The sequence below is a fragment of the Trematomus bernacchii genome, unplaced genomic scaffold (genome assembly GCF_902827165.1).
Source record: "Trematomus bernacchii unplaced genomic scaffold, fTreBer1.1, whole genome shotgun sequence".
Classification (NCBI taxonomy): Eukaryota; Metazoa; Chordata; class Actinopteri; order Perciformes; family Nototheniidae; genus Trematomus; species Trematomus bernacchii.
Window position 1 is genome coordinate 1,758,755 of NW_022988098.1, and position 16,321 is coordinate 1,775,075.

At 40.2% G+C, this 16,321-nt stretch overlaps 1 protein-coding gene across 1 annotated transcript; it reads left to right on the top strand.

Moving 5' to 3' along the window:
• The first annotated feature begins 7,693 nt into the window (after nucleotides 1–7,693).
• On the top strand, nucleotides 7,694–13,760 carry kbtbd8 (kelch repeat and BTB (POZ) domain containing 8). Its single transcript, XM_034121831.1, has 5 exons — nucleotides 7,694–7,758; nucleotides 9,249–9,456; nucleotides 9,684–9,990; nucleotides 11,846–12,665; nucleotides 13,288–13,760. The coding sequence occupies exons 1-5, from the start codon at nucleotides 7,743–7,745 to the stop codon at nucleotides 13,758–13,760; spliced, it is 1,824 nt and encodes a 607-aa protein (XP_033977722.1). The 5' UTR covers nucleotides 7,694–7,742.
• The last annotated feature ends 2,561 nt before the right edge of the window (nucleotides 13,761–16,321 follow it).

The following is a 16,321-nucleotide window of genomic DNA, read 5'->3' on the forward strand; positions in this document are numbered from 1 at the left end:
GTTGGACTTTAAATGCTTTTAAGAAGAATGAAAATATTGCGACCCAAAAGTTCTGTAGTTTAGGGCATAGCACATAGCTATGAAGTAAGTCTGCCTCTGATTGTTCACATTTATCACAGGTTGGTGACAATTCGGGAAAGATTCTATGGAGTTTTACTTTAGAGTAGTGCAACCTATGTAAAATGTTGAACTGTACAGGCAGTGCCTGGCGTTAAGGGAACAGATACTCACATATTTCAAGGCCTTGTCCCAGGTGTCCTCTGCTATTTCCTCACCAAACTCTTTTTCCCAGTCTTTTTTTATACATTTTGTATCAACTTGTCCATAGTCTTGTAGTACGTCATACATAAATGACACTGTATGTCTCTGCTAAACAGTCTCTCAGACAGTGGTCAAGCTTGTCAGGTGTTGCAGTCTCAAAGTCAAGTAGGTGGGTCCTCACATAATGCCTAATCTGGAGGTATTTAAAGGGGACCTATCATGCAAAATGCACTTTTGTACGTCTTTTATACATGAATATGTGTCCCCGGTGTTCCAGGGAACTCACCAAGTGTCAGAAAACACAACCCTCTCTATTTTCCTCCATACCCAAATCTCTAAAAAAGGGGCTGCAACGGATCTGATAAAAACTGATCCAGATTTGAACACTGTCCTGACGTCAGGACAGTGGCGCTACGGCTATTGGGCCAACTCCACCAATCAGGAGGAGACAGCCACGGCCATTGCCGTTCGAAAGCGCTGGAGACGCTGTAGTACATATGCCAGGCCAGTAGATGGTGCTGTTCTCACTGAATCTGCCCTTGCTAAAACAGATCTAAAAAATGTCAAATTGAGCAAAATGAGGCATGGCTAAAATGCATGATCTGTTTGGTATTTTGAAAAAAAAAAAGTATAAATATGCCTTATATAGGTATGGTCCTACATTATATTATTCAAATATAGCATGATAGGTCCACTTTAAAGAAATCCGCCCTAGCCAGCCCATACTTTTCCTGAAGCTGCTGGAATGATGCAAATGTACCACGGATGTATAAATCGCCGACACTACCCACTCCTAGCTCTCTCCATCTGTCAAAGGTTCCATCCATAATTGAAGGGGTAAACGATGGGTTTGATGATAGGGGAACATTGAAGAACAGGGCCCTAAGTTTAAGTTGTTTTTAATTTTTCTCCAAATCTGAATGATATTATGAATAATCGGGTTATTATTATAGTATGGACCCGTCCAATTCCAGTTTTGGATAGTCTGTCGTGGTTCCATTCCATTTCAAAGAGCTATTTGACGCTCGGCGTAACCTTGTCGCACTGCCACTCCAACATCCAATCACAGGGCTTGAGGACTAATCACGGGGTTTGTAAAGCAAGGCGGATGTTGTAGTCGATAGCTGGGGATTCTGGGTAGTGTAGTGTCTTCGGAAACTCTGTAGTGTCTAAACTCCGAAAAAACTATTTGTTTCTCCGAATCGAAGGTTAAAAACACAAAAGCATTGTACACAATTTAAACCAATCAATATTGTGTAATTAACAAGGATAAACTGATGTTTTTTAGTGGATGAGTAATGCAGATCACTGTGTAATCATTTGACAGTGAGGGGAATACATCCGGTTTTATTATGAAAACTTCGAGACCGTAAAAACTGTTTTCACCCACGCTAACTTTACATGGAAGCTGCCCCATATACACGTTATCCTGGCGAGACCTCAAATCATCTTCGTAATATCTATCAAACTATAGATCCTACACATCGACTGGACGTGGATTCTAAGAGTATATACGATATACACTTCTCGCTAGAAATCGAATCAAAAAGCATTTTAATGGCCAAACTATTCCACAATTTAGGATTTTCCAGAGAGGGTTATTTGTGAATAAACGTCCCTCCGGAGCGTTTGCAATCAAGCATGTTGTTTCTTACACGACAACTAGAGCACCTCTAGTGGTCGTGTAAGAAACAACATACACTTTAAAACGTGTCTCTGGGTCGTAATAAGGGCTTGAACAATCGGCCTATATGGTCGCTTTTTGTAGGAGGACAGGCTGGTACATTGATATACATCTTACAGGGCTATATGTCCTACTCTCTGTCTCTCCCCTTATAAAAGCACTTTTTGGACCAAAACACATCTTTGAAAAAAGCCAGTGCTAAGAGAAGTTAGAGTATCAGTTTAAGTCTGAGTAAATGAATAAAGGTGAAGTGTCAGTTTAAAGGTCCCATGACATGCTTTTCTGGTTATTACCCGTCCCCTTGTGTGTTATGTAGCTTTTTATGCATGTAAACAGTCTGCAGAGTCACAAACCCTCAAAGTGCACCCTGTAGCGAGTACAACTCTAACACAGAAAATACCTGTCTATGCTGACCCAGAACGCCTCGTTGGATTTTTCTTTTTCCATTTTTTTCTTCTTGGGTATGTGACGTATTGGGTGTAGTGACGTAACGGTTCCTCACACACACACACTCACTCAGCCTTATCTTTTCTCAGCTGCAGCTCCGCGGATTTCTCAGCCTGAACTCAGCCTGAGACAGCGAGACACAGCTAAACTCAGCCTGAACTCAGTCTGAGCACACACACAAACTCACAGCCAGGCTACGTGTGTGTGTGTGCTCAGGCTGAGTTCAGGCTGAGTTTCGCTGTGTCTCGCTGTCTCGCAGACCCCACGCAGCAACCAGGAAACGACACCAGTAAGCCAGCTCACATTGTCCGCTCCAGCAGCGAGCCTCGCAACGTCCCGCCAGCACGGCACCCAGACCCCACGCAGCATTCTCATCTGCTTGTCATTGCAGGTGTCATTTCCTGGTTGCTAACGCCATTGTAACACATAATCACTGATGTTCCGCGAGTGGGCGAGCTGACCAATCAGAGCACAGTGGGCTCATAGGGAGGGGGGGGCAGGAGCTCCAACAAGCCGTTTAGGACAGAGAGTGAATACACATACTATACAGAGATGTTGTATGAGAAACTAATGTGATTTTGGAACATTGAACAATGTAAATCTATTCTAGTAGACCTCAACAATGAAATTATGATCAGTAGAAATGGCCATGTCATGGGACCTTTAAGTCTAAGTGTTGAGTGAACCTGAAGTATCAGTTGAGGGAACGGCACTGAAAGGAGTTGACTTTGAAAAAGTTAAAATTAAGACAGAATGTCAGTTAGAGTGTATGTCCTTAAATAAATCAGGGCCAGATTAGATGTTTAAACTGAAAGACTATGTCAATTGAATGGTTACAACAATTTGAGTTATTTGTGTATGATCAATGGAAGTTGTGGGACATCAGGTGCTCCCACATGATGTAAATGTCAGAAGAGCCACCCGAGCCCAACTCCCAACTCGACTTTGATAGAAAGCTTAAATTGCAATGAATTATAAACGGCCATCGTCCCAAATGTTATTGCCTCATTATTGTTGACAGTTTGTGTGAAGAGCCTGAAATATAAAGTTAACATAATAATAGAGATTTCAAATGAAACATTCAAGGTTGACATAATTGGAGGATGAAAGATGCATGTTTCCTGTAGGAACTATTCATATGTAATCTTACATTTCCCATGTGTATGGAGAGATTTAATAACACTTGCTTATTTGCTTGTGTTAAATCTGAACCATTCATGTATCTATTTAAGTGAGTACTTTTATGGTATATTACTGACATGTTGACCACAAAACATAATAAATTAGGCCATGAAATGTACATATGTTTTCTCTTGATTTGCCATTACCATCCAGGGTGGTGGTTATAAAGTATGCCCAACCTGGTCTGACAGTAAGTGTAATTTGTGTGGGTTGAATGTTTGTTAATTCTGTTCAGTTTTCCGCTATCATTAAGCCTTATTTATTGAATTACCAATTTATATATAAAAACTGCAGGAGCATGTTGACAAGGATTGGGGGTTATATAATACAGTTCCACTAAGCAGGAGATTGGCATTTAAAGAAAAAATACTGGATGCTTTGTGGGGAGAACATTGTAATAACTTGAGTAAATAATACATTTACACTTTCAATTATAATTGAACTGTGACAAGAGAACTGTTTTAAGTTGTTATTTTAAATAACATTACTGTCAGCACCTATTTATTATATAATTACACAGTTTCATTTGACTTAGTTGATCACTTTATTGTTTTTATTAATTTTCTCAAGTTATCTGAACTCATTGACCTTCTCGCCTACATGACTTGAGGTGGGAAATTTTTGAAAAAAAGCCAGTGCTAAGAGAAGTTAGAGTATCAGTTTAAGTCTGAGTAAATGAATAAAGGTGAAGTGTCAGTTTAAAGGTCCCATGACATGCTTTTCTGGTTATTACCCGTCCCCTTGTGTGTTATGTAGCTTTTTATGCATGTAAACAGTCTGCAGAGTCACAAACCCTCAAAGTGCACCCTGTAGCGAGTACAACTCTAACACAGAAAATACCTGTCTATACTGACCCAGAACGCCTCGTTGGATTTTTCTTTTTCCATTTTTTTCTTCTTGGGTATGTGACGTATTGGGTGTAGTGACGTAACGGTTCCTCACACACACACACTCACTCAGCCTTATCTTTTCTCAGCTGCAGCTCCGCGGATTTCTCAGCCTGAACTCAGCCTGAGACAGCGAGACACAGCTAAACTCAGCCTGAACTCAGTCTGAGCACACACACAAACTCACAGCCAGGCTACGAGTGTGTGTGTGTGCTCAGGCTGAGTTCAGGCTGAGTTTCGCTGTGTCTCGCTGTCTCGCAGACCCCACGCAGCAACCAGGAAACGACACCAGTAAGCCAGCTCACATTGTCCGCTCCAGCAGCGAGCCTCGCAACGTCCCGCCAGCACGGCACCCAGACCCCACGCAGCATTCTCATCTGCTTGTCATTGCAGGTGTCATTTCCTGGTTGCTAACGTCATTGTAACACATAATCACTGATGTTCCGCGAGTGGGCGAGCTGACCAATCAGAGCACAGTGGGCTCATAGGGAGGGGGGGCAGGAGCTCCAACAAGCCGTTTAGGACAGAGAGTGAATACACATACTATACAGAGATGTTGTATGAGAAACTAATGTGATTTTGGAACATTGAACAATGTAAATCTATTCTAGTAGACCTCAACAATGAAATTATGATCAGTAGAAATGGCCATGTCATGGGACCTTTAAGTCTAAGTGTTGAGTGAACCTGAAGTATCAGTTGAGGGAACGGCACTGAAAGGAGTTGACTTTGAAAAAGTTAAAATTAAGACAGAATGTCAGTTAGAGTGTATGTCCTTAAATAAATCAAGGCCAGATTAGATGTTTAAACTGAAAGACTATGTCAATTGAATGGTTACAACAATTTGAGTTATTTGTGTATGATCAATGGAAGTTGTGGGACATCAGGTGCTCCCACATGATGTAAATGTCAGAAGAGCCACCCGAGCCCAACTCCCAACTCGACTTTGATAGAAAGCTTAAATTGCAATGAATTATAAACGGCCATCGTCCCAAATGTTATTGCCTCATTATTGTTGACAGTTTGTGTGAAGAGCCTGAAATATAAAGTCAACATAATAATAGAGATTTCAAATGAAACATTCAAGGTTGACATAATTGGAGGATGAAAGATGCATGTTTCCTGTAGGAACTATTCATATGTAATCTTACATTTCCCATGTGTATGGAGAGATTTAATAACACTTGCTTATTTGCTTGTGTTAAATCTGAACCATTCATGTATCTATTTAAGTGAGTACTTTTATGGTATATTACTGACATGTTGACCACAAAACATAATAAATTAGGCCATGAAATGTACATATGTTTTCTCTTGATTTGCCATTACCATCCAGGGTGGTGGTCATAAAGTATGCCCAACCTGGTCTGACAGTAAGTGTAATTTGTGTGGGTTGAATGTTTGTTAATACTGTTCAGTTTTCCGCTATCATTAAGCCTTATTTATTGAATTACCAATTTATATATAAAAACTGCAGGAGCATGTTGACAAGGATTGGGGGTTATATAATACAGTTCCACTAAGCAGGAGATTGGCATTTAAAGAAAAAATACTGGATGCTTTGTGGGGAGAACATTGTAATAACTTGAGTAAATAATACATTTACACTTTCAATTATAATTGAACTGTGACAAGAGAACTGTTTTAAGTTGTTATTTTAAATAACATTACTGTCAGCACCTATTTATTATATAATTACACAGTTTCATTTGACTTAGTTGATCACTTTATTGTTTTTATTAATTTTCTCAAGTTATCTGAACTCATTGACCTTCTCGCCTACATGACTTGAGGTGGGAAATTGGAGGTACAGATTTAGCTGAATATCAATTACCGGTACCACTTTACAATAAGACTACCCTTATAAAGGATTCATAAAGGGTTTATTAATTAGGTTGTAAACACTTTATTAATCATTAAGAACCATTTATAAACCAGTTCTAACATAGTTTTCATACGTCAACACAGGCTCACTATTTGGCAAGGTGATTAAGCCTTATATTGGCTACCTAGCTTACTTCGTCTTCTTCATCAGCCAGCATCCTTGGTATCTGTTGTTCATTGAGTTGATTCCCCCCCATCCATCTTGATGTTTCTTGGCATCTCTTTATGACCATTTATTTACGAGTTACTAACATTTATAGTTGCCAAAAGGGAGCCTTGTTGTAAAGTGTAAAACACATTCCCATTTATTAATGAGTTACTACCATTTCTAATAAGGCTTAGCAGTACAGATAAATGTGGGCTCACTATTTGGCAAGCAACCGGTCACAGTTGTCCTGTTTATCTCATGTCTTATAAAAGCTTATTAAGGATTTATAAAGTGTTCACAACCTAATTAATAAATTCATTACAAACTATTCGTAAACCCTTTATAAGGGTAGTCTTATTGTAAAGTGGTACCCAATTACCTGCTCCCATTCACTCATGACCCCATTGTGAATGGGGTCATGAGTGATAACTTAGACTGTGGCAGCCCGCCAGAGTCTATTGACAATGTCTGCAACCCACTAGACTCATCTAAACACACACCACTTGAGCCATGATTTGACAGTGTGACTTTTTTACAATGTCATCACCAAACATAGTGAAAGCATTAATTGTCATATAACAGCTAAAACAAGTATATATTTTTTCCTGGTTAAGTTTGTGTGTGTGGAGGGGGCAGAGTGGAGTGGGGGCCGTGCATTATATATTTTTTAATGTAAATGACACAACTTTAAACTTTTTTTTTTACCAGAAATGGATTAAAAAATGACAATAATCCTCATAAATCAAACCTATTTTAATTCGTTAAGCACCAGATTGATGCATTTACTTTAAAATGTATACAATGGTATAAAATATATGAGAACATCCCCCGGCCCCACCCAAGGCTCCTGTCAACATGAATGTATGTGAATGGGGTTAAGATAAAAGGGACACATGAAAAGAAGATGGATTCCTCCCAGATAAAATAATTGTCTGTCTCTAGTGATCCCACATGTTTATAATAACACACAGCCGCTTCAATCAGAGAGATTCCACTCTGCTTATAACTAGTCTGTATCCAGCTGTCAACATTGCCCGCTTTGGGTTTTTAATGGTATATCATATCGAGTGTATCCGTTGCCGTGAATAATTTGCCCATACGGCTATCAACTTTTTTCCTATTTCAGAAGAAAGGGATCTGATTGGCTGTGAGATCCATGATCCTCTTCTGATTGGTTGTTCCTTGTTTCCGGGGCCCCGCTGTGCCCTCACTGACGTTTCTCGGTCTGCCCCGAGATAGACTGGAGAGAATGGCTGCCAGTGGAGGTTAGCAAAAAAAATCTTCATTGTTTTGTGTAGTAATCTGACTTAAATCATGCTTTTAAAGTTATAATTTGTGTGTTTAGATGCTTGTGAAGTGTCGTATTATAGAGTACTAGAAAGAGTCGTGACATGTTGTATTCTCGTTTAAAAAGGTCAGGCTGTAAACGACTCCTGAAAAGTGTTGGTTATCGTTAGCCTCGCTATGCGGCTAACGTTAGCTGTCAGGCTAACTTTCGGCCGGTTAGCCTGCTACCCACAGCTGATTGTGTAAACACTTGTTTATGACAAGAGACGAATGTTAGACAAGAAGTACTCATACGTACTGTTATCAGCAGTAATGCAGTTGACAGTGTGCTAAATACATATGTGTTTGTCTAAGATTGAGACTGGTCTGGCAGCATTTGAGTTGTAATATCCCTTTATATCTCGCAATGTTGTGTCAAAGAAAGCTTGCTAACATTAGCTTGATACCTAGCTGCTAAAAGTTAAGCTTGTTGTCAACTAGCTAAGGTAACGGGTAGCATTTCTGTTTTTGTGATACTCGGTCATTACAACGAACCATTTTAATCTATGAAATGTTTGGTTTTCTTCCAGTTGCCTTTAAGTTAATTGAGCCTCCCGACACAGTTTCGGCAGTCACCGGGCAATGATCATAGATGTTAGCAAGCTAGCTACCACCTGGTGAGACAGTAGTTTTCAATGCATTCATCGCGAGCCTTTGTCCTGTCAAGGAGTTAGCGTCGAACAACACGAGGTATTAGTTGGAAAACTATGTGCTCCTTGGCTGCTGACATTATAAGACGACCGTGAAACATTAGAGAAGGAATGACGTTTGGCTGCCACTTGTTTAACTTGCCATTCCACGCGTGATAAGAAACGTGTTTACTTTGCAGACACTTCTATAGGGGAACTGGATGCACGAGTTGATAGGCCCATATGTTATCCGTGGGTTCAGTCGGTCAGAGAGACAACAACATTAGCCCGAAGTCAGAAACAAAAATAACTTGTAGGAATGTTTTCTAGTTGCCACAGTCTGGCCAAATCATAATACCTCAAATAATATTGATTTTTTTTAAAGTCTTTTTTGAAACCTTAATAAATGGTCTACCTTTCTGTTTTTAATAGAAAACACTGCCTTAGTAACATTCAAAGTATACAACTAAACCTGTTTATCCATTGTGTTAAATTAATACTAATATTCATCTCGGTGTCATCTCATATTCTCTGTTGTTTAAATGCATGAAACAGTACATGTGTTACTATTAAACCATGTTTTATTTGCACAACCTTTTTAATGTGATTTGAATTATTATTAAAGTTCTGTAAATGAAATGGAACAGGAATGACTGTTTACCAGTAAAAACTGCATGAACTCAAATTAAATCGTTTGTATTTATGATTGAGTCTGGTTTTTCAATGTATTTTTTGATGTCCACACTGTTTTCATGGGTGCTATTGTAATGTTTTTCTCTCTCTTTGCACTGTGTTTACAGAGGTAGGGAAGCTGTTACAAGTACAAAATGGGACACCTCCAAGCAACAACTACAACGGAGTAGATGCTGTTCATGCCTGTCACCTCCTTCAACAGCTCAAATCCTTGTATGATGAAGCACAGCTCACAGACATCGTCGTAGAAGTGGACCATGGCAAGACTTTCTCATGTCACCGAAATGTCCTTGCAGCAATCAGCCCATATTTTCGGTGGGTAATGTTGAATGTTTATACATTTTTGTATTTTCAATATTTTGTAGCTGGTAAAACATTACTTGGCTCTAGAGTGGGCTTCGGTACAGCTTAATCGATAAATGTTAACATATTAAGATTAAACTTCCATGTCAAGTTGTAGCATGTTTGAATTGAAATGCTGTAGTTATGTGATGATTGAAGTATAGTTGCATCATTTGTGTTTTCTCCACCATCACCACCAGGTCCATGTTCACCAGTGGCCTTACAGAGAGCAGCCAGCGTGAGGTCAGAATCGTCGGGGTGGAATCTGAATCCATGCACCTCGTCCTGGACTATGCCTACACATCCAGGGTCACGCTCTCTGAGTGCAATGTCCAGGCCCTGTTCACTGCAGCCAGCATTTTCCAGATTCCTGCCTTGCAGGACCAGTGTGCCCAGTTCATGATCAGCAGACTTGACCCCCAGAACTGTATTGGGGTCTACATGTTTGCTGATGCTTATGGACATCAGGAGTTGAAGGAAAGCTCACAGGACTACATTCGCAAGAAGGTCAGTTTAGGAATGTGTGTCGTTAGTATTATATCCTTACCACACTTACAGGTACTCCTTATTAATTTGGTTATTTATCAATACTCTTATTCTGTTCTTTTTTCAGTACTAAAAATAGTTTTTTTAAATAATCAATTCACAACAGGACAATAATTTATTTTCATTTAAACTACAAGTATATTTTTAATACAAGCAACATTTGTGGCAACAGTCATTTTTACCAAACACCAAAGTCACCATATAGAAGAGAGACTGAATGTTTTGGTGTCATTTATTATCCTGACAAAGCACAGATTAAAAAACCTGTAACGATATAGTTATACAAAATACTGCGTTAAATCATTTAGCTCTAAGACCCATTTAAGACCTGGGGCCTCATTTATAAAGGGATATACGCTCAAAAAATGGCGTACGCCAGTTTCTACGCAATGTTTGCGATTTATAAAATACTAACTTGACGGGAAAATGTGCTGTCCTCCACGCAAACTCTAACCCATGCGTACGCACTAAGCACAAAAACGGGAGAGACGAGAAACTGCGACACCGTTGGCAGAAGGAAGAATGGAGAGAAATATGTGGAAATAATACCATAAATAAAATGTTACCTCATTTATCAAATATGAAGAATTCATTTTCAAACATTGATTAAAGCCAATCTTTAAATGATTAAACAAACGCCTGTTTGAGACTCCTCAGTGCACACAAAAACATAACTTGGAGAAATAAATAAATACAGATATGTTATTTAAAACCACCTCGAATATGTTGTGTTAATGTTATGAAATGTTTTCTCATAAATGATGCGGTAAGCAGGAGGACAGAATAACGTCTAAACTGACGCCGTTTTGCATTTCTATAGGTTGTAGATACGAGCATGGTTTTATATACTATCACGTTTAATCGTGTTTTATGCCGTTTGCCAAGACTTGATAAGTCGCTCGTAAAACACAGGAGGTATGGAAACTAAGAACACCATATGTGGTAAATTGTACAGCTAATATAACACAATCCATTAGTTGTATTTCCTTTAACTGGTGGATTATGGATATATAGTTGCTGATCGACAGCTGGAACACAAACCACCAAATACAACAAAAATAATTCAGATCCAGTCGTCATGACTCCACTCCGGAGGGATTCCCCCATCATTTCTTACAGTTTCTCATCAAGGGGGTGTCTCCTGTCCCCGGTACAAACACACTGCCTGAGGAAGGTTATGTGTATTTTTTTTGTCATTAACTTTTTTCGGACCACTTATTTATTTATTTTGGTGACGATCCGACCTCCATGCTGCTACTCTGGTTCAAACTGCATCCACCAAACAATATGATTTATCTCGACCTCCCCAAAATAACCTAAATCTGACACGGTGTGAGATGTCTTTTTTAGCTGTTCTATCGTCATTTCCTGCGATCTTCTTCATGCAGTCAGTCAGAATGAATGAATGAATGGGCGTTTCTTTGACTATGTATAGGCAAATATGGGCGTTACGAGTCGATTGTGATTTATAAAGGGAAACAGGCGTAGGGAGTGCCGTACGCACTTCCCTCGCCGGTACGCAATGTTTTGTGAATTGGAAAATGGCGGAAAATGTATGTACCTATTTTTGTGCTTTGTACTACGTAAGCAACCTTCCTACGTCAATCCTACGCAAGGCGTTATGAATGAGGCCCCTGGTGTCTGTACCCATCCCCAGTTATTAGTATTGTCATTAAATGTCTACTTCCCCTCAAGGTTCTTTATTGTCAAACTAACATAGCTACAGAGTAATTATGTCGTTGAAATGTAGTCATGCTTTCTCTCATGAGTCTGTTAGGATGCTAAACACTGAAACCTTTTTTTGTTTTTGTCGTAGTTCTTGTGTGTGTCATGGGAGCAAGAGTTCCTCCAGATGAACAAGGAGCAGCTGGTCAGCATTTTGAACAATGATGACCTCAACGTGGAGAAAGAAGAGCACGTTTATGAGAGCATAATTCGCTGGCTGGAGCATGATCTTTCTGGTCGTCAGGCCTCCCTCGCTGAGGTGTTTACCGAATGCATCCGTCTGCCCTTGCTGGATGAGGCCTTCCTAAGTCAGGTACCTGCCCCCTTCGCCTGTGCCCTATCCCTGTCTACCGACCCTGCTGAGGCCAAAACCCGCCTGACTGGCACCAATGGTTGCCCGCAGCGCCTGGGTATGACTGCTTCTGAGATGGTCATCTGCTTTGATGCTGCTCACAAACACTCAGGGAAGAAGCAGACAGTGCCTTGCCTTGACACAACCACAGGACGGGTGTTCAAGCTCTGCAAACCCCCCAATGATCTCCGGGAGGTCGGTATCTTGGTGTCTTCAGAGAACGACATCTTCATCGCTGGAGGTTACAGGCCGAGCAACAGCGAAGTGTCCATAGATCATCGGGCAGAGAGCGACTTCTGGCAGTACGAACACGCGGGCAACCGATGGCTTTCACGCGCTCCGCTGCTGAGGGCCAGGATCGGCTGCAGGCTTTTGCTCTGCTGTGGGAAGCTTTATGCACTGGGAGGCCGAGTATATGAAGGCGATGGACGAAATGCTTTAAAGTCAGTCGAGTGCTATGATGCCAGAGACAACTGTTGGACAGCAGTGAGTGCTATGCCCGCGGCCATGGAGTTTCACAGTGCTGTGGAGTACAGGGACCGCATCTATGTCCTCCAAGGTGAGTCCATGCTGCATGTGAAACTATATGATCTCTACAGGGCGCTGAAGACAATGTGGTCTCGTCATATTTCTCATTAATTTAAACATTCAGAAAATATGTACAGTATTTAAATCTTATATGAAAAAGATTTAAGAGAAAGTATGTTGGAGAGACTGCTTGCCTCAAAATCAGAAGGTTTATTTTATAACTTTTTTCCTGTGTGTTGGATATATCAGTTTTAGGGATGTCTGCCTTCTCTGGAATATAATTGTAACTAGAATGCAATTTCTTTTTGAAAAAAACGTAATAGCATGTGTCTTTCCGGATATCATGACTCGGTTACTCAAGATAACCCACAGACATTTTTGAAATTAATTAAAAATTAATTTATATGGTGAGCACTTTCTTTTAAAAAGAAAATAGTCCCTACATAATGGGCTTAAACGAGGTCTGTGGCGTATATGCGAGAGAAGCCAGACCTGTGTATTTGTATTTCCAAAACTCACCCCAAAACAATCAAGCTTTGATAAATAGCACTAAATGTAGAAGTTCAAATATGTATTGTCGAATGAGAAGAAGTTTCCCTTTTTATTAAAGCAATTGAACACATCTCTAAATAACACCTTTCCTTTGTTTTCAGGAGAGTATTTCTTCTGCTTCAATCCCCGTAAGGACTATTGGAGTCACCTCGCCCCGATGAGCGTCCCTCGGAGTCAGGGTCTGGCTGCCTTGCATAAGAACTGTATTTACTACATCGCCGGCATCTGCAAGAACCACCAGCGCACCTTCACCGTGGAGGTCTACGACATCGAGAAGAGCACATGGAGCCGTAAGAAAGATCTGCCCTTTGACCAAGCCACCAGCCCGTATATAAAGGCCATGGTGCTGCAGGGCAGGCTGCACCTGTTCGTCCGGGCCACACAGGTCATGGTGGAGGAGCACGTGTTTCGCACCAGCCGCAAGAACTCCCTTTACCAGTACGACGACGACGACGACGAGGCAGAAGCATGGACCAAAGTCTACGAGACGCCCGACCGCCTCTGGGATTTGGGCCGCCATTTTGAATGTGTGGTGGCCAAACTGTACCCACAATGTCTCCAGAAAGTGCTTTGAGGTCGCTGGATTTGTGAACCCCAATCTCTGAGGCAGAGGGAGATGTGTGGTCCTGCCTGCCTTGTGCCTGGTGTTTCCTTGGGTTTGCACCACAGGACCATTTTTTGGTTACGTCTTAAGTCTTTCAAACTTTGGTTTAACATGATCAAACTGGGGGTACTTTTAAGGATTGCAGTATTTCTTTATTTTCAGACGGCACCAACTACTCTACATGGATGCTTGTTTAAAAAACAATACAATGAATCATAAGTGCAATTATCATATGTTTTGCTTGTTGTTGAGCCATGTTGTTCTATTTTTTGTTTTAGATAGATATAGGTAAGGATTTTTACAAATGATAAGCATGCAAATGAGGGTATTGGCAAGATAAAAGTGCCCTCTGGAGATGTGGATGCTACGTGTCAGCATAAAGTGAAAATCTATATATATAAATAACTATATAAACTATATATTCATACGGGTAAGATGATCACCATAGCTCATTAGTAGGTTGCTGGCTCTGAGGTTTGTGTGTGTTTTGTTTCCTGTTCTGTTCTCAAGTCTTTTCAGCTTATTTTATAGACTAGTTTTAATTTGAAGTGTGCTTGTGATTTATATTACCTTTGTGTTTTTGAAGCTTGTATGACATTTTTTTAAAGCCCCCCTGTTCCTTCACATGCGTCACTGTGTCAAACAATACACTATGTGTGGCTTCCGAGCTATTTTTAAGTTTTGTTTGAGATTCCAGTTGCATGGGGGCTCATAACCTCCCTCTCTTTAAGTTGGCATCCATTCTGTGTCACATGCGAAGACAACTTAAGTGAAATGTTAGGATACTCACTCTCCACATTGGAGAAATAAGGACGGAGTCAAATTGTGGCAACACTAAGTGGAACGTTCAGACCAACTAACAGGCTTACCTCAGAAACTTCAGACATGTTTGATTAGGAGAAAAGGGACATTTAAGGCTATAGTGATGATGAAGCAACTGTGAAAAGCTCAGTGGAGCATTGAGCTCTGTTGAGGTTGTTTTTCAACGTTGGATTATAATCATTAGAAAAAGGTTAAAAGAGCCTTCCTCTTAAATGCCAAAACAAGCATTTGAGGTCTTGTTATAGTTGATCTGGACATTGAAAATAATTGTGTGGTAGCAATAAGTCATGGAACTGTGCTTAGGCTATATTATATTACCTTAGTAAAAGTGCATTAATTGTTTTGTGTGCTTGTCTCTGCTCGTGAAAATCACAGTAGTTCAAATGATTGTGTGGCTGTTGCAGGTGAAGTGATGTGTCATTTAGTGCAGATTATTTCGGATGCCAATGTGCCTGTGGCTTGAAAAAAAAAAAGAGGGGGGAACAGTATCAAAAACTGCTCCTTGTGATGAAGAATATCTCAACAGTCTTACTCAGCATTGCACTGAATCACTCTCCACTTCAGCGGTCCTTCACTGCAGACTCTCTGGAGCACCCTCCCGAACAAGCAGACTATGAAAAAGCGAGGGTTGCTCTCGGGTCGTGTGCTAATTCATCCAACAGCCATGAATCCGTCTTCAAACACCATCACACCGAGGACACAAAATTGTTGGTGCTGCTTTTTTTTTTTTTTTTGACAATCTTTGTATAGAAGAATTAATACCACCACTGAGTGGCGTTCCCTGTGAAAGTGTGACATTTTTCAGTGCCGTCAATTTCCTCATGCAGGTTCCTGTCATCTTTGCACTACACATTTCTCCTGTATTTTATCTTAGCGAAAAAGAACCCCTCTATCACGAAAAATGTTTGAATAATCACATAGCAATCTAAGAGATTTACATGGAAATTAAGACCAGAAGAGTCACACTCGTTAAGGACTTGAGGATATGACTTCTCCAAGAGAAGATCCACGGTTTTGACTGACTTGGAGCTCATTTTAAACAGCCACATCCACATGTCTACAGACAGCCATTTGAGAACCAGAAACGGAGAACTCTCAGGATTTCTACTGATACACAGTACTGTATTTAAATGTTTTTGTTATGTGTAATATACTGTACTATAGGTTTGCTGTACTTGCACAGTTTTTTAAAACTTCTCTTTAGTTTTCTTTTATAACTTGAAAAAAAATAGATGTGATTTTTTCTTTTTGTTGTCTTCAGTGGCTGTTTTTTTTTCTTTCTTTATGTGTTTACCTATTTAGTTATAGTAGAGTAATCCTGCTCTATTGAGAAAAAAACGATAACCCGCACGAGTGATGCATTTTGATTTCCTCCCCTCAGTAATACAGTAGTATTTCTTTGTAACATCTCACCGAAACTAAGCATTACAGATCGCGTAACTCCACTGAGTGTTACGTCACGTTTTCAAACACCAGTCATGTAATACAACAAGCTAAAAACTGCTTTCTGTGTTCAAAAGTTCTACATAGCTAATTTTGGTCATTACACGCATCACTTAAGGGTGCTATGCCATTGTGCTCATGCTTTTTCTTTGCTGGTTTGTATGTTTCCGGGTTCGGGGTTATAGTGGTGGTTGAGCTCAACTGTGAAATTCACATTGCACATAATTTGAAAATAAAACTATTAAAAGTGAAATGTGTTCCTTTTT

What these genes read in the sequence shown, in the direction of transcription:
- kbtbd8 (XM_034121831.1), top strand. An exon ending in GCAATCAGCCCATATTTTCG is followed by an intron (nt 9,457 to 9,683) that starts GTGGGTAATGTT and finishes CATCACCACCAG; the next exon opens with GTCCATGTTCACCAGTGGCC. An exon ending in AGGACTACATTCGCAAGAAG is followed by an intron (nt 9,991 to 11,845) that starts GTCAGTTTAGGA and finishes TTTTTGTCGTAG; the next exon opens with TTCTTGTGTGTGTCATGGGA.